This window comes from Conger conger, chromosome 9, assembly GCF_963514075.1.
Source record: "Conger conger chromosome 9, fConCon1.1, whole genome shotgun sequence".
Lineage (NCBI taxonomy): Eukaryota > Metazoa > Chordata > Actinopteri > Anguilliformes > Congridae > Conger > Conger conger.
In genome coordinates this window covers 50089616-50114294 of record NC_083768.1, presented here as the reverse complement: position 1 = coordinate 50114294, position 24679 = coordinate 50089616, and the positions used below count along the sequence as shown (strand labels likewise).

General features: G+C 40.3%; 1 protein-coding gene across 1 annotated transcript; it reads right to left on the bottom strand.

Annotated features, from left to right (window-relative positions):
• Positions 1-3967: 3967 nt before the first annotated feature.
• pip4p2 (phosphatidylinositol-4,5-bisphosphate 4-phosphatase 2) lies at positions 3968-23434 on the bottom strand. Its single transcript, XM_061255054.1, has 7 exons — positions 23184-23434; positions 13963-14111; positions 10910-11016; positions 10254-10377; positions 9159-9211; positions 6309-6399; positions 3968-5944 (listed from the first exon to the last, which is right to left on the bottom strand). Exons 1-7 carry the CDS (start codon positions 23287-23289, stop codon positions 5801-5803), a joined length of 774 nt encoding a protein of 257 aa, XP_061111038.1. The 5' UTR covers positions 23290-23434; the 3' UTR covers positions 3968-5800.
• Between the last annotated feature and the right edge of the window lie 1245 nt (positions 23435-24679).

Below are 24679 nucleotides of genomic sequence, written 5' to 3'. Positions count from 1 at the left end.
TTCACCTAATTTAATGTATTTGCACTTGAAATGAAAAAATAAAGATGTCCTCCGAAAAAAAAGGGGGGGGGGGGGGGGGGTTGTGATGGCAGGATATATTCACCAGTAATAATTCAAGTTTATTGCCTGAAAATTGGTTTTAATTGCCACAGCCAATGGCATGGGGGGGTGTTCACTGTCAGCGCGTTCAGGGGGAGGAATAAACAATGTTGAGGTTTGAGGGTATTTGTTGCTGCAATTCCTTTCTTGACCGTTAGAAGTCCAAATTTACCTATTGCACATTTTACTGTCATAACAATATTCTGTGAATGGTCATATTTACTATATTCTGGAAACATAACCAACCCTAACCAAATAATTGGTTAAACAGTTAAAATTAACGTCACAAATGTTTTTTTTTTCTTTATTGCTTTCTTTGGTGTATAGTACATTACCATAGTCATTCACACGATAGGGGTGATCAGATGTAATACTGAACTATCGTATTCCACCAGGTATGAACTGTTAACCCAAACCAACGTGCATATACTTAACCATATTGTCAACACATTACATATGCTGTATATTCATTGTAAAGGGGATCATCGTAGAAATACTCTCATTTACACACAGAATGATATTAATCACATAGCACTGCATAATATCACTATGTAATATGCCAGAATATTATTATTTTACCACACAATACACAGTTTCAGTCACTGTATTTTATTAGCTTCAACTATGGACCACACTGTATGTTCTTTGTCACTTATTTGAACACAATTTCAAAACTCCTTCTGTATTTTAACGTGTGCTTGGTGTAATTCCTACCTCACCAATTTACATTACAATACCGTGTCTTCATTTGTGCAACATAGTCCATTCACCCCATGAGAAAGTGAATGAAAGCTGTTGGGCCCTTGAGCAAGGCCCTTAACCCGGCATTGCTCCAGGGGTGGATTGTCTCCTGCTTAGTCCAAATCAACTGTAAGTTACTTTGGATAAAAGCGTCAGTAAAATGACGTGATGTAATTTAAAAAAATATTCCATTGATCGTGGAGACAGCCAGTTGAGGGAGATGAAAAGGTTGCATTTATGACTGCCATCTAGTGGACATCGGGATATAGCCTTTCCCTTCAACAAAGAAAACAATTATACAATTTGATGGTTTTCTGTATTTAAACTGAGTAAAATGCTTGCTTGCAAAGTTATAGCCTACAGTTATAGTGGCATATTTGCCATGATAGGTAATGATACAATCTTACAAAAAATATCTGGAAACGTTTTGCGCAGTCTGATGAGGTATTCCTACTAAATCTGTGTTTTTTTGCACTTCAGGAACAAGTGGCAGTATGGGGATATTGGTGCAATACAAACAAGAACAGCTAGAGCAGTGGACATATTAGTGATATATATATATATTTTTCAAGTTTTTTAAATTTAGGATTACGATCTGGTCAGCCTGTATAATCTCTTGAAGTTGCACGACTGGTTGTAGGACAATAGTGAACGTAGCGGTCTACACTGTTGCGTACTTTTGCTGAACTGATGAAACCTACAGTATGACATAATCTCAAACAAAACAAAAACAGTGGCTATCTTTATTACGACATAGCATATAATCATCTGCAACAAACTTATGTAATATGGTTACCGGAGGAAAAGCTTTAAGTATTCAGATGTGGATGTAAATATTGCTTTAGCAAACATGTGTGGACTAATACTTCCAGATAAGAAAGTTATGCAAGTCAAACCAGTCAATCTACAGCTTTGCATATCTCTAGCTGTGGTGGCGTTACCTTACCATATAAAATACACTTTTGTTGCTTTTTGCTTAAAGGGTATATGAATGACAAACTTGTAAGTGGGAATTATACCTCTAAATTATTTTCAGTCAGTATATTTTTAGTAGCTTTATTTTATTATGCATTTACTGGAGAACACTTAAAATCTGCTGGAAAACAGAAGCACTAAGTGATTTGGTGGAAGGGCTGTGTTGCTCTCAGTCCCGGTGTCTGTACGGGAAGTGCTATTAATGTAATGCCTTTGTATTAGCCCTGCGACACTATCCTGAACCTGGTGAGAACTGCTTCAGCTATTAAAGTGGTTTGTGCAGAAGAACCAATGGCAGCTCCTGTCACTGATGAAGAGGCCACAGCATCAGCCAGAGATATAGACACTGGAAGAAATGGAGAGGGCTGATTTGTCAATGACCAAGAGACCCCATCGGCATATAAATGTGAAAAAGTGTGAGTTCTGAGAAACCTAGAAACTGAAGAAACTATGGCTGACATCAAGGTGAGGACTATAAAGGGACAAATAGCAGCAGTGAATTATGAGGGCGGTGCTGCTAGAGATGAAAAGGAAGTAGCTATAATGGATAAAGGATAAGCACTTGCGATGGACGAACTGAAAGTACAGGACTAGCAAATAATAAGCAGAGAGATGACAACGAAGCAGCAGTGTCTGACAGAGGGGAGGCCCCTGTAATAGGTAACCGGAGAGTGAGTATGATGAATGAACAGGGGGAGGTGTAATGGAGACGCAACATGGAGGAGCAATAAGTGAGCGGCAGTCCAGTGTGTTGACATTACTGCCATTATGGAGGTGACAGGTGCCAGAAGATGAGAGCGGTGGTCTCCCACAGCATTTTGGAAGAGGATTTGCATATGCCTGAGGCGCAGTGGAAAGAGGCTGGTGCCTGTAGACATTGTGAAGATTCTGTCAGTCCCCCTGTAGCAGATACAGATGAGGCAACCTGTGTTTTCCCATTAAAATATACTAAGAAGGAACTTATATCTATGTTGAAATGATCATCTGACATCTGACAGCTAGTATAGCTTGGTATATTCATTTGAACTTGTGCTACATTCAAATTGCTATTTGTTTACACCATACACAGCTAAATTATTCAACTCATTGACTAGGCTTGTTTAATGGCTAATCTGAATCTAAAACAACTATCATCTAAACAGCAAGTGTTTTTAAAGGTAGTTTACGGAATTGTATGACAGCTTTCCCAAAAATACTCTATCAGGTGAAGAGGATAATGTGCCCTGAATTAGAATAATCACAGGCAAGGTACACTATGAGAGATGGTTAGCTTGGTGGCTAACATCCTGATTTGCTACATCATTCAGTGCTAGACCAACAGTGCCACCCAAAGGACAAAACTTTTTATTGCACTATGCTCAATTTCTTATAGGTCTTTTAAAGCCAATGCTGTTCCTTGTGACATAAATATAATTAGTAAAACAAGCAAATATATATCCACCCATATAAAATGTAGTCTTGAAAGATCTGCAAATAGGATGCAACAAAATGGGAAAGAATATTTATTAATTTGGACATACTGTTATAATTATGCTTTAACACAAAGGAGGGTGACGATCCCCACATTTATGTTTTTTTGCAGAATCACAAGGTTATTAAGCAAAACGACAAACTGAAAGTGTTACCTCAAGCTTCCCAAAATGCAGGCCACCATTATGGTCCCATGAGGGATACAGATCTTCTGATCTCTGCTCTTACACTGTATTGACAAGCACTGGCTCATGGGTGAGTGGGTTGATGGAGTACACATTCCTCAGCTGCAGCTACTTGGTGTAGATGTGTGTGGCCCAGCAGTTCACTCAAGAGGAAGAAGAAATGTTTAGAAATTCCAAATTTGAGAACATTTGCAGTTTTGTGACTTCCCCAGAGGATTAACAGCTCTACAAAGCTTTAATCCTTTTATTTTTTTTTCAATGAAATGCTTAAGCATGAATATCATGGTTGCAGTGTGCTGTAACTTGCTTTAAAGTGTTATCAGTTGAAAGGCTCATTTTATAGCACTGAGATAAAATGAAACCCAGTTTCCGCATTGCATGGAGAGAAAACATATTTATGTCAAGCTATAAAAAGCTATGCCATGTTCAAATAATACAGTATACAATTGACATTTTTTACTGAATAGCAACAATGAAAAAACACACAAGATGCAATAAATGTTTTAAAGTTTTATTGATAAATTATCCTTAAAAAGATCCAAGCCGTATTCGAACTCAACCTACTGCTTCGGTTTGCTGAATTCATTCTGTACAAAGAGTTTCTGTGTCCTCACATTCAGAAGAAGATTAACTGTGCCCACTCAACACAACACTCAAGCTATGGTAATGCTATCAAAGTTAGCCAATCCAGGCAACAGGCTGTAAGCAGCAAGGATTTACACACGAGCCACAGAGCGTGAATCCGAACGCAATGACCTGATGAGGGCGACAAGCTAGAACACTGCTGTGAAAATGAAAAGCATGCATGGGCCTGTTCATTTCACTTTCAATCGGCTAATAAGAAGGCCATTTAAGAGAAAATATACAGTACATAAGGAAAGGGACGAACAAAAGGTTTATTGCTGAAACTGAATGCAAGCATAACTTTAAAATACTAGAACAACCAACTTTTTTTGAAATGGCCGTTCCCAACACATATTGACACGGCAACTTTGTTGACACTGGCACAGATGGATTTAACAAAGATTTATTTCAAATGTAAATTTGTTCAGTATATTAAAATAAAAACATAAATACACGTTGTATACAGGCCGGTTCTGATACATGAAATATGACATCTCAGCTTTCAATAGCTGGATAATCTAGCAGCAACACAACAGAATAATTGCATAAAAGTGTAACTTAGTGCAATGGGCAGTATTTCTTAAAACATCATTTGGTCTAGTTGGTAACAGGTTCAGTACTTCATGGGCTATTCACCCAAAATTTAATTATTTTTCCACTTACCCAGAATACTATCTGAGATGTGTCATTTTCTAGATTCGACAACCTTCTTAGACGCAGTTTGCTATGATATGATAGCTCTCAACTGACCAGTGCAATAAATCTGGCGAAGGTTTACACTAGAAAATCTCAACAGTAATGTCTCTTTCCAAATATAATGCCACAGGTACATTAACAGAGCTCAAAAACGCACATTCTAACTGAGAACTATTTATTTCACTGTGGGAACTCGGCTGTGTTTACGCACGTCTAAGCACACCAGTATTCTTGGGCAAAGTGTCTGCGTCTTCTTCATTGTCCGACATTGTGAGGTAAAGGATTTCCAATATTGTCTTGGCACAATTTTGCTAACTGAAGTTCACAGCTGGTTAACATATACACTTTCATCCAAGCCAAGCACAGCAAACAGTCGGCGAAACACTGATAAAAACAATTGACACTTTGCCCCGGAGTACTGGTGTACTTCGGCAGAATAATTCAGACACAGGTGAGTTCCAACTGTTGCTGTTGAGTTTTTAGAATGTACATTTTCAGCGGATTCATTACCAGAAACCAAAAGGTACGTAGAGGTCCATTATATCAGGGTGAACTGTATCTAAAAAAGTCATGAAATGTAAAAAGGTTTGTCACATCTCAGCAAAACTATCTGGATAGATAGATAGTACTGAACTAGATAAGTGGAAGCATACTTCTATTCATTTTTTGGGTGAACCGCCCCTTTAAACATGAACATTGCCCAACCAGTGGAGGCCAGAATTGGTCCTGAATAGCCCAAAATCAATCCAAATACATCACATTTATTAAGACTGAGCAACTTCATTAAAATATTTATGTGTAACTTTTCCTCATAAGTCCAATCGGACATTGAAAAAAAGAAGAAGAAAATTCATCATTTACAATACATAGGTGGCCGATTGCAGGATTTGGGGGTAAACTCCATTACCTGGACTAGATCTGGGTTCTTGAGGACAAGGGACAGCTGGCTGTGAACTGGCTGCGTCCAAATGAAATAGAGTAAAAAGGCTCTTGGTTCAACGGGTACAGGTCTATGCAAAGCTGTTCTCTGGATAACTCACTTTAATGGCCCCCCAGTAGCAAGCCCGCACTAGACATATCAGGCCCAGGATGTACGCGAAGGCCCAGGACACATACGTGGCATGGTAGCGTCTAGCGAAGTCCTGGGTCCCTACCTGTAGAGAAGCAACAGAACCATAGCACATCAAAATGGTGCCTTTGAAGTAATTTGTAGTTGCTGTAACAATGAGATACTTGTACTGTATCATGTCTGCTGGTCTAACAAACACAAAGCAGACAAAAATATCTTTAAAAGCAAAAAAGAAAATGAGGCAGCCATGGCTATTTCTTCCACCAATACTACTGCTACTAGCAAGAACAACAACAAAAAGAACAACAACAATTATAAGCCCAAAACCAAGAAGACATTATTTCAGTACACATTTTGTCACACAGGTTGTCAAAAAACATAAATAAAGACGATCGTTCAGCATGTGGGAGTGATGTGTGGTTTGCAGGGATCCGGGGGCATGTACTCACAGTCAGCCCGACCCCAATGAAAATGCAGATCATTCCCACGGTGATGTAGGCACAGCAGCGCCTCCGCGGGAGAGCACTGCCCACAGAGGATCTGGGGAAAAGGGCAGAGCAAGGTCAGGCCACGTCCAGCACAACTCAACATACGCACGGCCATCGGCTGGGAAACAGCCCCTGTCTACGCAGTCCAGTCTCATTCAAGTCAAGCCAAGTCACGTTTATTTATTTAAAATGACTACAGTCAAGTAATGTGCTGTACAATTTCAAATAAAAACTAAATCCACCGTACTGGAATAATGATACATAAAGTTACAACAAAAACAACAACAAAGACAGTTCTCATGTGGAATATTCTGTACAATCAAGCACATAGTGGCCATGGATGTGCAAAAGACGCCCCTGTGTTAACCTCTAGAGGTACATATCTAGCAATACAGTCCCTTTTCCTGCATAAATTAAATGTAAAAAGATTTCCTTAAAGCAGATTTACAATTCACAGCACATTATCATTATTAATAATTATACATGTCTATTTAATCACTAATCTGACATCATAACAAACCAATCAACATGACTGGCGTGTAGGTCATTATCTAAAGATTTCATAATGCATGATGCCTGAGGGTGTTTACACTGCGGTGCAGAAATGTGCATCATAGAAATAGTTTTTTAATGAGTTTATGTTTCTCTATTCCAAAAATGAACACGTAAATATTAATGAGAACCAAATACTTTAAATAACATCTCAAAAGCAAAAAAGTATTCATTCCAGGGTGGCAAAGAAAACTAATCCATGACTTAAAACCTTGAATGTTTGAAAGGGCTACTGGTCTGGAAGTTGTCGAAATACAGAATGGAGATAACAGGCCAGCACTTGGTAACAAGCCAGTATTTACATCCAATTAGACATTGATTTTATTTAATCCATTTTGTTTTCTGTGCTTCACGCCTGACTGCGACTATGACTCAGCCAAGCATGGCACACACTGAGGTCCAGAAAATCCACTCTGTAATAAACTACTCATATAAATGATATACACACTGCAGAAACAATTTGGAAGTTACAGTAGAGTATTACTACTAAAACGGGTATTCAGATATTGACCTGGATTTCAATATAATCTTTTTTTACATTTTTTTATGAAGAATGAACATTTAAAAAGGTTAGTTGGCCTGGCTTCAATGGTGTCCAGTGGTTATTACAGTGATAGAGTACATCCTGCAGTTTAGATGAAATCTAAGCTGTACCATTACTGACTAGCCTGACAGCTTTAGTGGGACATATAGTGTATATTTTCCAGGGAAAAGAAGTGACAACTAACTGTGTACTCCTCAGAGGAGAACATACCACAAAATGGGGAAGAAACATGGGTAAAAAATGTATGTTTTATTATTTTTGTTCACGATCATACTGATCATAAGCAATACAGAAAACTGTATTTGCTAATCAGGTGGTTTTCAATGGTGTCAAAATGCTTTTACCTACATTCCTTAATCTTTTGGTAATAATTAAATCTCATCAACTCAATATCCCAATTGCAGCAATGCCAGGTTTGTCAGCAGATTTTTCAGCCAGTGTACGTAATGTAATGTACTTTTAATCACTTGTTATTTATCCTTACACAGTAGTACAAGTAATGACAGAGGAAATATGTTACGTTTTCCTGTGGGGTAAACCGTAGCATAAACCCTGACAACTGTAGTCTACAAAAAAAAAATGTTTTTTTAAAAAAGCAGATGTTTTCCCCAAACAAATCCTATGCCCTGCAAATACCACAAGACAAGAGTTCAAAGACAGACCAGCTTTCAACCATGCTTTGATTTCATGCAGAGAGATGACAATGGCTTTGTGGAAGACCCCTTATTAAAAAGCCATAGTTCATTTGACAATTAGTCAGGCAATGGAGACGATTTGATAGCATCAAACACATAACTGTCTTACAGTGCCTACTGGATCACATGACCAGCCCGGCTGCCAGTGGCGTCTCATTAGGGCCCATGCGTTTCTCATGTGACCGGATTGGAAAACGTACTTTTGGGCTTGTAACAAATCAGATGGCTTAAGGCAACCTAATCTCACCCCTGGCAGTTACTGGACCTTTTCCCTCAATCTACCCGGACAGCATACTTTTCCTTTTCACTTAAAGCTGAGCCTGAGCAACAGTCAGAAGATAAACCCGCATTAACATTCAGAAAATCACTGTTATAGTCCATGAAGCAGAAGAAAATGGGTTAGACGAATAAAAAAACTGAACCAACAGCTTCTAAAAAAAAACCATTAGAAGCTCATTAAAAGCATTAAAAACTCCAACCACAGACCAGGTTTGGTTCTGAACAGCATTCAAAGCAAAAGCGAATCCTGTAACAGTTCAAATCCCATAGCTTTGCTGCATATGCAGAGTCTCTGTTACATCAGACTGATTTATACCCCGTCTCCTGCAGCGTAGGAGTGTCTGTTACCCTGGCTGTGCCCTGGCTGTCCACATATCTGGGGAAGGTCCCAGTACTTGCGTCACTGTAGCTTTCTTACGAGTTCTCCTCACTGCTCTGACCACACTGCCAACCCAAGTGTTTGTTTATTCTCTAGTTCCAGGATTATCAACTTAAAACTTTAGCTGGGCTCTGGACATAATGCCTGTCACATGGTGATGCTAACCACTATGGCCTAAGGACGCTAACGCAACTGCGGGAGACTTTGGGTCACTCAAATCTCTAAGGGTCTCACGTGAAGGTTTAAAAATCTGATGATGACACAAAATCTATGCGTCATGGCTGGGTATCCGACAAAACATCAGGGAAGCAAGTTTGATTTAAATGCGCATCTCTTAGCTTTGAGCAGTAACACAAACTTACATTTTTTTGCAGTGTGGACACTTGGCCAGTGTGTTAAACCGGAGCTCCATCCACTGTGAACACAAACAGACGGGCATTTTACTTTTCTTCACTCACATCACACAGTCTGAAATACAGTAACAACACATGCTTGCTCTTGATGGGTGCACTGAAGAGTCTGTTCTAAAGGACTATTCTAAAGGCCACTGCGCCACAGACTCCCTACTAAGTGCCTGGGAGGAAGAAGATCTTGTTTTGGAGGGCAGAGGTGATGGAGGGGCTTTCCGTCAGTGTTAAACAAGGAAAATAAGAATTTCGGCATTATTTATATCTCTCTCACTACTCTCCTGTAATCCAGTGGGAAAGGCCTATATGAAAGGCAGTATAATGATTTGAAAGTAACTCAAGTAATTAAAGTAAATAAAGTAATTTAAGTTCATTTCAGGTTCTGAGGTAGCGTTAGACTGCCGTTAGAAAAGAGCTTGGGTCAGGGCGAGAAGGTGAGCTTGTGGACCTTCAATAACGCTGAGACTCCATCACAATGAAGGCCAGTGCTGCAGTTGCACACCGGGGACCGGGGTTCGATTCTCGGTCCTAATTGGCTCGCTGCTCCAGAGGGAGGGACGTGGCAGGGTTAGTAGATCGCCGCACAAAAACAAGCACCTCGAGCCCCTCGGAATCACGGTCACGACTTGTGAGATGAGACGGCTTGAAGAAGGGGTGTCGCTCTCCTGCCAGCCGCCGAGGGACGGGGTGTGGGCGGTGTATCTAATACTAGCTCTAATTGAATCAGACGGGGTCCAATTGGCTACCAAATTGGGAGAAAAAGGGAAAAGAATCGGATAAAAAAAAGAAAAAAGAAAAAAAAGAAGGCCAGAAACAGGATGGGGTGGCAAGGTGTTATCGATGCCCTAGGCATAACGGGCAGACAGTAAATATGAAAGTTATTAGTCTACCTCTAATAAACCTATTCGGCATGACACAGGCCTAAATGCAGCAAAGTTAAGATTACACCCGTTTACATGGACACAAAAGCAAACAAACAAGGATTCAGCAAGCCTACAGTACATATTTCATGTGGTGTGCCTGGAGATGGGCGATGTGATGGATACATACGAGGAATGTGTTGCCGCAGTGCCCACACACCACACGCATACCCTCGGGTTGGACGGGCAGGGCTGGCTGAGTGGGCTGTTCCTCAGGAATGACCATCACTGGGCTCAGGTTGATGATGCGTCTGCTGTGGGAGGGGACATGAAGGCATGATGATGTCACCATGGGTGGCAGATTTGGGGTGCTGGGTATCTCACTCGGTAGAAGTATTGCGTAAGGTGCATGACTTAGCACTACAGTCTCGGATCGAAATTTGGCCTATGCCAGTGCTGATTGTGGCTGGCAGCCCCATAGGAGCAGCACATAAATGGCTTTGCGCTGGTCAGGGAAGCGGAAATGGCCAGTCTAGGGAAAACCCGAAAGTAACTCAAAGATAATCAAACATGTTACAAAGATGCACAAATGCAAACGAAAAAGCTTACAACAGAGTTTGTAACAAAAGAAATGGGTCATTATTTTTTTCTAAACAAAAGTACTGCATCTTTGCATTTATCTAGGGGAGTACAAACTCCCCTATACTGAGTGCTGTACATGCCTTAACATGCTCAAGTAGCCATGTTTTATGAGCCCCTCACAACTGCCTTGTCTTTCTGAGTTGAACATACACAGTCTTGACATTTGAAAGCAAAGCTGCCATCACTCCACTATTTTACACTTACCAATTGGGCCTTGGGCATCCTATCCTCCGAGATGTATCTTTGCAGATTAAAAGGCAGTTGCATGGACACCTCACATACTTCTTACCAGCTGGGGGGTTTTTGATAGGCTGGGAGAGAAAGGAACAGTACACCATTAAGACTGAGAGGAGCTTAACAAGGAGGCAGTTTTGTCAGCTAGAGGATTTATTTTTCCTTCTTAATACAAGTGTATCTTGTCTGAACATAAATAGATAGTGGGCTGGTTTGAAATACCACTGCGTGTCCTGACTCAGGATTAGCATTGTGGGCACTTCAGTGCTTGGCAGAATAAAAATCAAAATCTTCTAAGGGGATCTTTGACAGAACACCCCTTCATAATCATATATTGGCAGGGCTGGTGTTGTACAGTAGTGAGAAATGAATTCTATTTACTTAGTGAACAAGGACCACACTGCTTTCTCTCCACAGCAGAACCTCAGAGATCCAGACCTCAGAAAACTTAAAAGTCTGTCAACAAGTAACATTATTAATTGATAAAAAAACTATATCAAAATTAGGCAAGGGAGTGAGCTAAGGAAAGTACTGCTTTTGACATAAGGACCATGACAAAATTAGCTGTTGGATGGAAGTGAGAAGCAGGCCAATGATTTGAAGTACTGCACAAATCGCACATGGCTAACTGATGGCTATGGTCAATGCAAGTGGTGATTTTCTGATACATTCTAGGGTTCCTGGGCTCTTTCCACTGTGCTGGGCGAGGCTTAAACCGGGCTCATCCAGGAACTTAGCTTTTTTTAACTGTTTACAAAATCTAGCAATCACTAACTAATCAGCAAACTAGCTAGCTTTGTTGCAAAACATAAAACACCAACAAGCAATGTTAGCAAACATTTTTAATAATTTAGCTATACTCTATTTTACCTTAGAGAGAGGATACCTAACTGGCTAGCTAGGTAACATTAGCTTATATTACAATGAGGACAGATGTTTTAGGAGAGTTTCTTTTTAGCCCAGTTGTTCTGTGGCATTGTTTTTCAGGTGCCACAACATGTCCCTAAATTTGCTTGGTTTGCTTTGATACTCTTGTATCAAGTTATTCTGCTATCCAACACTAAGTTAGAAAACATATTTAACAAGTTTGCTAATGTTATCCATTACCTCAAAGAAAAGATGCCAAACTGGCTTAGCCTACAAGCTAACATTAAAGAGCTACAACCAGGATAACTACTAGTCTCTCACCGTTTTTCTTGGCGAGGTTTCATTTTAAGTTCAATTTCTGTTCTGTTCAGTTGCTGTTTGGTAGGCATAACACTGCAATGGTCACTTACAGTGACACCTATTTGTTGATACTAGCTGTAGCAGCCTAGCAATGTACACATGACACAATAAATTAATTATGAGGCTTTTTAATATTTAATTTGCAATAAGCTGCCTTGTCATGCTCAAGGCGGTGGCCACATCCATAGCCTCTTCTTGACTTTTAGAATCTTCCACAGGGTAAGAAGAAGCAAAGTAAAATGCCCCACCTATCAGATCTGTTTTTATTGTTTTGGCTTTGAGATGTGAAACTGTTCTGCCTCATTTCCATGTGCACAGCCTGGCTATAGCCATTACACTATTTGGTTCCAGGCGTGAGTTCCTGGGCTTTCGGCCTATAGTGGAAAGAAGGCTAGTGTGTTCATTTGCAGCCTGGGTCATGCTATTTTGACTGAGTATCAACCAGTGCACCAATCCAGAAACAACATCTGTATATTAGTGACATTTTCCATCAGGCTTAAATTGCTCCTAGGCAGCATACTTTTGGCTGCAAATTGAACACACTCAGTCATTTCCCCAGTCTCTCGTAAGAAAATGCTCAGCTAGGAGTTGGGTAAAGTGCAAAAGTGATGGTGGACAGGTCATTATAAAACATTGATGTTATTGCAAAACTAATAAATTATTGTATTGTTAACACTGGACATTTAAAAAGAGTTTAGACAATAATTCGGTAGCATAGCCCTAGCCCTTAAATAGCATCGCCCTTAAATCCACAGCTCAATCTACGGCTCATTGACATCACCATTTGCAATTCTAATCCGACCTTTTGTTTCTTGCGTATGGTGGCTTATGATATTTCCACCCCTACACTCTGCAGACTGCTGGTGATATCACTGAGTGCTGTTTTGGGGTTTTTCTTCACAGCTCTTATATATACTACCATGTAACTACCATGAAAGCTGATTGCCTATGGATCTGAAATAAAAATGGTGTAAGTATAGAGCAAAAATAACAAATTGTTATTTTTACTGTTACCATACTTTTGGCAGGCACTGTATATAGAACCACCAGTCTAATGCTGACCAGGAAATGTATTTTATTGTATTTTCAAAATACAAAATACTGTATTTCATTTTTAAACATTTTTGGTTGCTGTATTTTATAGTTTATTGTGATACATTCAGATCAGATACATTTTGATGTATTTTTCCCCATCCCTCGTCAGCGTGAACACAAAAATCCTTTTTGTGTATTTAAAACGGTTATTGAGACACAAGACTGGGGTGTGCCTGACAGCTGAATTATGCCACCAAGCTAAGTGCACCACAGACAGCTTCCTGTAAAACGAACGGCTCCAGCTGGACGGAATAGACTAGAATATGAACAGCCTTCAGACAGCACTCTGAGGTCAGTGACAGGGAGAGGTTTGATGGGGAGATATGTAGCCCTTCAGTATGACAGTAAGAACTGATAAAAATAGCAGATAATGAACTGAGACAGAATGGAGCGCCTTACAGGAGCCTGCATAGCAGTGAATAACTTGACAGTTAAGAGTGACCTCAGAACATCTGCACATAGGTCACTATTCTTATTTACAAAGCTAACTAAAAACTTGCATTTCCCCACTGGAAAGACACCTGTGGAGTGACTTGTGTTAATAAAATAAAAGATACTAAAATGAAATGAAAGGAAGTGACTTTCCCCTCTGAAAGACAACCTGTCGAGTGACTCATGATAAGAAAAAAAAATATTCTAAAATGAAGTGAAAGGACCTGCTCTGAGGGTATGGGGAGATGAAGCAGGGGCCGTGGTCTTACCGTGGCCTCATTGCAGACAGTGCACTTCACCACATGCTGGTGCAGCTTGCCGTCCAGGTGGATCAGAGACTGGCACACCCTGCAGTTTATCACCGGCACTCCCCCGGCGTCCGGGCTGGCGATGGCCGTGTACGGAGGAGGTAGCTCAGCTGTGGGCAGGAAAACAATTCACAGCAACTGAGCGACCCGTACTTTTGACGATTAAAGGAACAATACATCATTTCGGACTTAAACAGTCGAGAGAGGAATTGCAGCAACAAACACCCTCAAACAACAACACTGTGAACGTGATGATGTTGAAATGCCATTGGCTGTGGCAATTAGTACTAATTTTGGTACATTGTCAGTCCGTCAAGTGTACATGTTGGAACCCAAATTTAAGGACTATTAACGACTAGCACAGGCAGAGGGTGAGTCAACATGTCAGTGAGCCTTTATCAATGATTTAAAGGGATTTACAATGGTCATGCAACACAAAAACCTACTGTACCTTTAAAATGAAAATGTGCAGTACCAAGCACAAACAGGGCACAGTACTGGACGGTAAGCAAATGAGATTTCCTGTAATAAAGACTGATATTAATTTACGTTGATAGCTTTTTATATCATCCTGGAGCGGTTCATTTGTGTTCCATACTGATCCAAGTAAAACAATTGCAATTATGGTAGAAGTATGCATATTTTAGAGTCTAACTGCTATTTTCCTGAGCCGTCTGTAAAACGACTTCCCACCTGACATGGATGAAGTTGCTTAATGTAAACACAGAAACCTGACCACAGGAGGGGGAGAGGGAATTGGAATCTGGGGGCAGAGTTAGGGATTTACCTACATCACTGCTCTTTGTGAAGGTTTTATGGGTGTTTTAGATACTAAAACCAGGAAGAGAATGCAGATGTGTGTGGGCCTTTAAAGCGACACTCATTCAAAGCATACTGTGGTAACACAGATATTGTAGTTTTAGAAAGGGATGATTAGGCCTCTTCTCCTCTCATAATATGCTTTTATGCAAGTACAACTGTCCAATCATGCTATAATTTCTCTCCACACAAACTGCAACTGCATCACTTGCAAAGCACATGACCTATTGCCTTCTACCCCCAAAGCAGTCACATCCTTCCTTTTCATAAGAATTATGTGTAAATGTAAGCCAGCAAGTTGCTTAAGAAATATTTTTATGCTGATGACAGTACTAGCACGGCATTACTAATGTAGCTTCTGAGCAACATCACATGCACAGACTTTGTAACCAACACTACATACCCCATCATGCACCACTGCATTTGTAGTCCATTAAAACATCCAACAATATATAACTCATTCAATATGAGTGCTTTGGCTCACTTAATGCAATCTGACTTGCACTTTTTCAGTTCTGGATCTTGATCATCTTGCATGTGAGTATTGGAGCCAGCCTGAGGAGCTTAGGTACAAAACTGTAGTAACATAGGTCACAATGGGTGAGCGACCATGGCAGGTACACCGTTTCAACCGAGTAGTGACAGATGGAGCGGTAATCTGTCGAAATACATGTACACTGTCAGTGGCTTCCCAGGAAGGAAGAGAACAGGCTTACATCCCATTGTGCCACAGCATGTCACACTACAAAATGACACTGCTGCCCACTATCAATGCTATTGCAATACACACTATCTATGAGAAATTAAGCACCAGCAAATTATAACTGTGACTTATAAGTCACTGCTACTGTAATCATGTGCAAAGTACCATGAATTGATAATGTAAATATTTGCCATGTAAATGGATACATGTGAACTGTAAATTGCCCTATCTAGATTAAAACTGATCTGGGCCCAGAAATTACTGGGAACCGAAAACCAGGATAATGGGAAAGAAGGTTTATATTTAGTTTAGTTTAGTTCATTTGACAATTCACTTTCAAATTGACAAATACATGGTTGCATCCCTGATGTGCCTGCACAATTAAAACAACATCAAGGATAGCACACAAAAAAAGCACAAAACAAAATGTATTTCCATTGTTGTCCTTGTTGTTAGATAATACGTAACACTACAATAACTTAGTAGACGCTCCTATCAAAGAGAAGAACATCAGTGTCAGTTTCGGGAATATAAAAATGTGATATCACAAAGAGAACAGAGAGCGTCTACTTAGAATACATCTAATAGGAAGGGCGGTATACCTCAGGCTGTATAGGGTAACATTTACATTTACTTCATACCCACCATACCAATCTGGTATCAGACTCTCCTGATCTAGCATCGAAATACTGGAGTGCTCTGGTTTCCTGACCATTGCGCAGAGGCGACTGAAAGAGGAGAGGCCATTTGCAAAAACAGACCTACACCAGGAGACGGCTTCACATGATACCGCTGTTCGGCCATTAGGGGTCTTCTGGGATATGTGCTCAACCTACCAAGTGAGACACTGACTTGCTGGGTAAGCACGGACAGAGAGGACAGGTCATTATAAAATATTGACACTAATTATTAATGCTTGATTTTGTTTCATTCTTTGCTGTCTTAATTGCTTATCAGAATGTACAATAAGGTGCATTCTGGGATATAACGATTCACAATTGATGATGATTCACAATGATTCCCTGTAACCTCTACTTTCAGCTGAGATGTAATGTAAAGATTTCAATTTCTCAGAAAAACATTTTTGCATAACAAATGGGGTATGTGAAGGAAAATGTTTTTTTCCAAGGGTTAAATACTAATTTCTTGTTGTAAAGGAATATGGTTCCTCTAGTAAATGATAGCACAGTATAGTTAATAAATTCACAGACATAGATTAAGCTTAGTCCAGGTCCAACTTGAATTCTGTCAGGAGAATCTCCATTCAAAAATGAATTTAGTCTAGGACTAGGCTTAATCTGTGTCTGTGAAACTGGCCTTAGATGTATTTTATTGTGGATATAAGCTATATTAATGACTTTCTGCCAAATACAACCATGTGGACGCATCTTCATGGCTTCAAATTTGGGAGCGGCTATTGTCAATTGTGTCAATTTAATGATAGAAATAAACAACCAGCAAGATAACACTTCAAGGGCAAATTAGTTAACTCGGGCGCTGAAGATAATTGCTGTCAAAATGCTGGTATTTCCCTGAGTTAAACTCAATGCAACAGTATACTGGCACACAATTCTTTCTGGGACGATTTTCAAGTGTGAGGCCCTGCACCTGTGCAGTCCTATGGACGGGAATATGTTCTTCTTCCCTGACTCCAGTTAGCCATCACAGCTGTTGCAGTAAATGGATACAGGAGTCTAATTTCACCGGCCAATGCTCAGGGTTCTCAAGTCAAAACAATGATGTCCTTGTGGCTTACTCCATTTCCCCGTGGAGAGTGTCAGTGTTTAAGAAGATAACATTGGGAGCTGGGCTATGGAGGAAAGTCTTGCTCTTTGTCATTGCGAAAGCTGCAGTCTGTACAGAACATTGACTGTGCCTCTTGCTAGGGTATAGCCCTTTGGAATCCTAAAACTCTGACTGTAAGTCCTCAATAATATTTTTTCTGCAGGTTTAAGCATTCAAATCACCAGCTTATTGTTTGGGTTGAGAAAGTGTCTCTGCAACACAGAGAAGTCTGTCACACAGAGAGCTGATTGTTTCCAAATTAGAAGCAGGGAGAACTGAAAGGCAAGACATTTTGGCTGTAGAAGCAGCAACACTAACGGCAGTGTTAAAATACAGACAGCATTTTTCTTGCAACAGTCTAGTACTATCGTGAGCCTGAATTCAAGACACTGAACCTCTCAATCATGCGACTTTGCCAAATTGTGACGCAATTCACGTGCTTGCAAAGTTCTTGAAACATCCTGGTTCTGTTTATTTTTACAACTCATGACAACCGGTAGGGTTTCCTTCTGCAAAAATAATGCCAAGGACAATGTACAAATATTTTGCAATACCTCACTGAAATTAGGAAAAGACTCATGCAATTATTATTTTTATAATAATTATTTTATATATTTCATAAGCCAGACACTGTACTTCTGTAGAGGCAAGAACTGCTATGCTAAAGGGTGCCAATCATAAAGTAACTAATTAAAAAAAGGTTAAAATCTATTTTAACAGTGAAACTAGAATGCATAACACTAATACTACATATTACAGTATATTCTTCAAAAATTCCATCAAATCTTACAGTTGTTTGGTGTTTACAGCTACTGTCAGTGGTAAAATTATTTGATTTGGGAAGCCATATTGCTTTAAACAGTGGCTTAAACATACACTCATATTTCAGGCCAATTAATTGCCTAACAAATTGACTTTCCCTTCATAGCGTTTTAGGGAAAGAAATTAACACGATTTCTATTTAACCAGCTTACTAAGCAGAGAATTTTGGAAAATGGGAAGCGAATCAGACAGAACAGACATTATTGCTCAGAACACATAGCACATAGCCTTCTGTAAGTTTGTAGCACTGCCCTGCTCATTTCTCACATTCCAGTTTAACAGCCATATACAATGAGTACGCTTGGATGAGCAAAACAATGAGAAACATAAATTGGTGCCTCTGCATCTCGTATGTATGACCACTGAACTGGCAAATAAATTAAGGACTTATTTTCCTACAGTAAAACATAACCTGATTACTGTTTTCGTTACCATCTGGAAATTCACATTGCCTTGATAGTTACAAGTAAAACATGAAAGTATTAGTTAGAGACAAACAATACAAGACACCACATAATTAAGCACACAAGAATGAAAAATTGCACACAATTACTAAAACAAAACAAGAAAGAAACACAAACACTAACAGAGGCAAAACCTCTTTCATACAGACACTTTCTAGTCATCCTCATAATTGTATGTTCTCCAAATCGGTTCTATTATCCTCTGCTGTTTTGAATGTAACACTGAAGGTAAGAACTCAGTAATACAGTCACAGGACCCCGCTGAGACCCATTAAGAGTGTGGCTTACTTAGACAACGGAAAGACTGGATTTGCTTGAGAGGGCAAAGAGCGTCAGCTCTGAACAAACAGAGATCATTACAGAAACCATTTCCCCAAAACCGTGGCATCCGTCTGTTTTCACTACTCACTGCTCCAGCCACAAATGAGAAGCTGAAGAGCCCTACTTGCATCCATCCTGCCCACATCTGTCATTACCTTTACTAATTAGATTGTTTCATTTCATCCATCTTGAAAGGATCAAAATAGGAACTAAGGCAACTCAGTGGGGATAAGTACAGCGTTACTGTAGGCTAGTATTCCTTCTCTGAAAGCAAACCTTTATTTGCTATAAGTAAACTAGAGCTGATCTTGAACTGCATATACTCATGATTGGTTAGTTAGAGAAATACATTTCTCTATCGTCACCACTCTTTGTAAGGTGCTAATCCGGCCTTGGTAAGGTCTAAGATGTCAGTAAATTCAACAGGTCAAAATGCACAATAGTGGTTGTTTGGGTTTGTGTCTGGGTTAGACGTGATCCAAGCAACTCAGCAAATCTTTTGCGAATGTTTATTGGACATTTCCTGATTTCAGCTGAGTTACAGTGACCCACTGGAGGTTCCTCAGAAACAAACCCTTGACAAATTAAGGGCGGTGGGCCAGTTTATTCTTAGGCCTCCCGTGGCCCTCTTCCTCGGGCCTGCCAGGGTGGTTTTAGGTTTCATGGAGCTTTCCACAGTGCAATAGCCACACATCCCAGAATTGTACTCCCAGTTCACAGAAGACTGCAGCCCAACTCAGCAGATTTTTGCCGTAGTTACTGGTCACAGCTAATCCCCTTCACATACAGAGAATCTAAGGCTTGTAATCAGATATTCCAAAAGGACAAGAACCAATAATAATCCAAGGCTCAACATTTCTTTTAATGGTAGCAAAACAAACCGACAGAAAGAAGTCCCTTACAGTATGTAATTTATGATACAAATATAACAGTGAATGATGGATGGATGTCCTGCACAACACCTATATTCTAGCTGTAAAAATATTTTTTTAAATTCTGAATCATTACTGAATTTTCTTGTTCTTGGCACAATGCCTAAAGGCCTTTGTTTGTCAATAAATCTGCTGCCTGCAAAAATAGTTTCAAATCGTATGTTTTGCTGAAAAGCAAACTGCATGAAAAATTCTGTACTATCAACTCTTAAAACTATAAAACGTTTCTGCTTGTTGCCACAATGGAAAATCATCTTCACTCTTCACACAATAGTCCTGCATTTGTTTCCTATGAGGATGGGTTGTTTAGCTCAAACCCTGCTGGTCATGTGGCTGACCTTGAGCTCAACAGCCAATGGTCTGTGCCAGGGCCAGAGAGGTTGTCCATAGGAATTAAGCTCAACATTGGGTGAGCATGCTCATGTGAGGTATGGAATTGGTACAGTGCATTCCCAGCAACCCAGCATTTGAGAGTTACATTTTTTAAACCTAAAAGATCAAAGCCATTTTCCCAAGTTCAAATAAGATGCTAATAGAAGCTATATACCTTTAAAAATGGCCATCTGCCAGCTTGGGAGACATACAGTGCTAGTCAGCTGCTTCTTTTCACAAAGCAGCCACAAGCCACACAGGTGCAGAGTTGGGGTAGAGGAGACCCAGTCATACACAGGTGCAGAGTTGGGGTGGAGGAGACCCAGTCATACACAGGTGCAGAGTTGGGGTGGAGGAGACCCAGTCATACACAGGTGCAGAGTTGGGGTGGAGGAGACCCAGTCATACACAGGTGCAGAGTTGGGGTGGAGGAGACCCAGTCATACACAGGTGCAGAGTTGGGGTGGAGGAGACCCAGTCATACACAGGTGCAGAGTTGGGGTGGAGGAGACCCAGTCATACACAGGTGCAGAGTTGGGGTGGAGGAGACCCAGTCATACACAGGTGCAGAGTTGGGGTGGAGGAGACCCAGTCATACACAGGTGCAGAGTTGGGGTGGAGGAGACCCAGTCATACACAGGTGCAGAGTTGGGGTGGAGGAGACCCAGTCATACACAGGTGCAGAGTTGGGGTGGAGGAGACCCAGTCATACACAGGTGCAGAGTTGGGGTGGAGGAGACCCAGTCATACACAGGTGCAGAGAGCAAGCCACTGGCACCTGGACAGTCAACAGTGGACGCTTCAGCAATGAACACGACTATCCTTGCTGACTGAATCCTTCCCAAACATTATATCCATTTGGTGACGAACAGCCAATTATGTGCCGCCTCAACAGGGTTGCCAGTCACAGTCGCTGCTGGCATGAGCCGGATTTGATCCAAGCTACCCAGCAGCCCCCCCCTAATAAAAACTATATAATCATATTTTGGGGGTACATCTTGATAAGAAGACACTGCATTACAAAATGGTATTTTCTGCATGGTGTACATCACAGTAACTTGGCCTGATGCTATAGTAGGAGGTATTGCTTTTTACTTGTACTGTATGTTGATATGCAATTTGGCCATTTTATGTGTAGGATCTGTTGAAAGGGCTGCCAAAGGCATGCTGCTTATGCTGAAGACTCTTGGAGGATCTCCAAGTTCCCTGTCCCATGCGGTAGCCATGATTCCATCATTTGACAGCAGGAAATTCATGTTCACATGAAGAGGTTTATCCACATCCATTTTAGTTCCATTGCAGAAGGAGGCTCCTTCTTTTAACCTGTTTTTGGAATTGCCGGTTGCGCTACGCTCGGTTATGACCACTATGCCACCCACAGCCACTTAGAGAGCACTGCACCAGAAGCGCATGCAATTTCTAGAACACGTACAAGCCACATGGGGCCTGACTAAGACCGTTAGCATATTTGTGTACCTTTTAGCGCACACAACACTCATAACACAACCAACGATTGGCACAAAACAAATACCATAACCAATCACTGGCCATGTTATTGGACTTAATAAATAATACACTAATAATTTGAAGGTGCAACAGTACTAGGTGCTACAGTAGATGATGATAATTAATGAATTAATCATCAGCAGTGACCTAAGGCATCCATGTCAATATAAGGCCAGCTTATCAAAGTGGGGAAATGTCTGGCCACCACTGACCCTTTGTCATAGCTGATTAGTGACAAAGCCCAGATTTTAACTATTGTTGTCTATGCTATAGGGCTCGTTTTTAGGCTATCTGGCAGTTCACACCATGATCTTTGACAATGTGCTCAGTGCTCCACTGCTGGGGTCACATGCTAATTTCTGTCTGCAACACTCACTTTTGGTCGGTGTATTCTTAGCAACATAGTGATCGGAAAACTGCGTTATTCAATGATTAAGACAAAGTAGAATACACTACTCCTATAGATAGTCTAAAGGCAGTGATGACATAAACATACCACATAGACCCATTCTTGTCTGACCATGATTAGATCGATACCGAACAACCAACAATGACAAACATTTTCACATCTGAAAGTATCAGCATTTCTAGATAGAAGAGAGAAAATGACTGCAGTTTATCAGACTTCTGAGGACAAAAACAAGGCTCTTCCCTTTCAGAAAAGTGATTGCTTTCTTAGAGAGATAGGCACAGAGATTATAGTCACCAATAAAGATCAAGGGGAAGTCCAGGCCTTTCCATTATAAAGTGAATTCAGATAAATACGAATGTATACAGTTCTTTCAGAATGAATGTACTGTTTTTGCCTCTAAGACATTACACACAATCAGCATCCATTAAAGTATTAATGAAACATTTATAAAATATCACATTAAATGTTAAGATAGCTAACTATGGAGTTAAAACCTCCATCATATAGTAGTTGATGTATCTAAATGTTTAACATTTCCAAAAGCATATATTTGCCATATTTATATAAAAACATTGTTTTATATTAGTAGGCCATAATTTACCATGTACTTTAGTAATTAAGTATTTGTTCCAACCCATAATGAGACAACCTAGCTTATAAAATGTATTGGGTGGGGTATCACAACACAGTAGCCTCAAGAAATTTGACATCCATCTATTGGTCAAATATGGCATACTATTTATAGTAGATAAGCAATAGCCTTCATTTGCGCAGATATTCAAATGCATTAGGAAAAAAAACAGAGACTGTGGTGAAAACGAAATTGCTGCATTGGTAAAATTGTTCAGTACTGTGCAAGACCTAAGGCCTACGTTACTGCCTTTACTATCCAAGGCTCCACCTTTTTTATTTACACTGGTCCAGTGATCCGCTGCAGATGCCCTTGTCCGTTTTATTAACGCACCCGCACCACTACACAAAACATTGCACAAGAAGATACGCCCAAAATGAATCAGCACGCTCGATCTGTCTTACATATAGCCTACCTCTTGGACTGCTGTCCTGCAGGTACGGTGGTGCCGTGGGTGTGACATTCCCGGAGTTTGGTGCTGACAAAAGAGGGGATCGTTCATCCATGCCATCAGAGGCCATGTCTGCGGCGGTAACACCGGCGTTTGCAGCGGGTGGCAGCGGCAGCAAAACGAAAACAGCTCCGTCGGCTCAATCGGTTTCCTAGGTCTGTTCTTTGGGAAACGACCAGTGACTCGTGAGAAATGCTCCTCCGGCTCCGGAGAGGGCAGCCTTCTGGAGGCGGGGCTGAAAACGTAAACGGGGAGGGCAGAGCAAGGGAATGCAACGAGGAAAACACTAAGCGCAAGAGCTCGACAGTAATCCTCAGCATTCGGCATAGAGGAGCTTGGTCGTATTAAACGGAAGCATTTTCTGTTCTTTCAGTCTAGTAGTTATTTTATTATGCTTTTTACATTTGCAGCTGGATGAGTACCTTTATCGTGCGCGCACGTACACTAATTCTTACGTATTTCATAAATAAATCCTACTTTTCACAAATTGTGGGGATCCTTGTTCATGTCACATTTTCTTTTTATGTAATTCCTTGCAAATGTTTAAACAGGTAGGCATACACTGTTATACGAATGGAAATCTTTAAAATGCATGATTTTCCAGGAGGATAAAACTACTGCAGTGGTAGAAATCCTGATGTAATACAATATGTTTAAATCAATATTGGCTATGGGAAATGATCAGAACAGGGGGACCTGGTTTTTCAAGGCATATATAATTTGCTTTACTTGAGAGGTTAAATGTTATCCTTTCATTTTCAAGTGTGAAGCACTATGTAACAGCTCAGACAGTCATCCCATACTGCATACTATTATTTCAATAATTGGGTGCATAAACTCACTTGAAGTGACTTTGAAGTACTTAATTGACTAGATGCATATACTTTCACAGAAAACAAAATGCACACTGAGCTATAGTTTTTCTGAAAGCTAAATGCCAATATAACAAATTAACTGTTTTGCTACATATGTTTCTGTTGAAGTTAATAAGTCAATATAAAACATATTGGTGATCTAAAACCTCTAGCAACAACAAATTTATTGGGGGGTAATAATACTATGAAGTTCAAATGTTTTTGTTCTGACCTCTAATTCTGTAGATGAGACTTATCAGCCATTGTATGTAAACATGAAATGACCAAGAGGAAATGTGACATTTTGACAAAATAAAAGACTAGCCTTCAACCAATAGCTGGCTTTCCATGCAGGCTAGGATGTATCATGTCTTGGGCTAAATACTCTGTTGTGTATTCAAAGATGATCTTTGGCTGCCCACATGTATTAACCTGCTAATAAGGACACATAATTGCAAAGATGCTAGATAATGTTGGAAAACAGTGGGAAACCAGTTGCGCCTGCTGATTTTCTTTGTCGGTGGAATACTGTACTTTCACTGTACCAAGCACTTGTTACAAAGTTACTTATGACTTATCTGTCAGTGTCAGTCAGGATATTTGTTT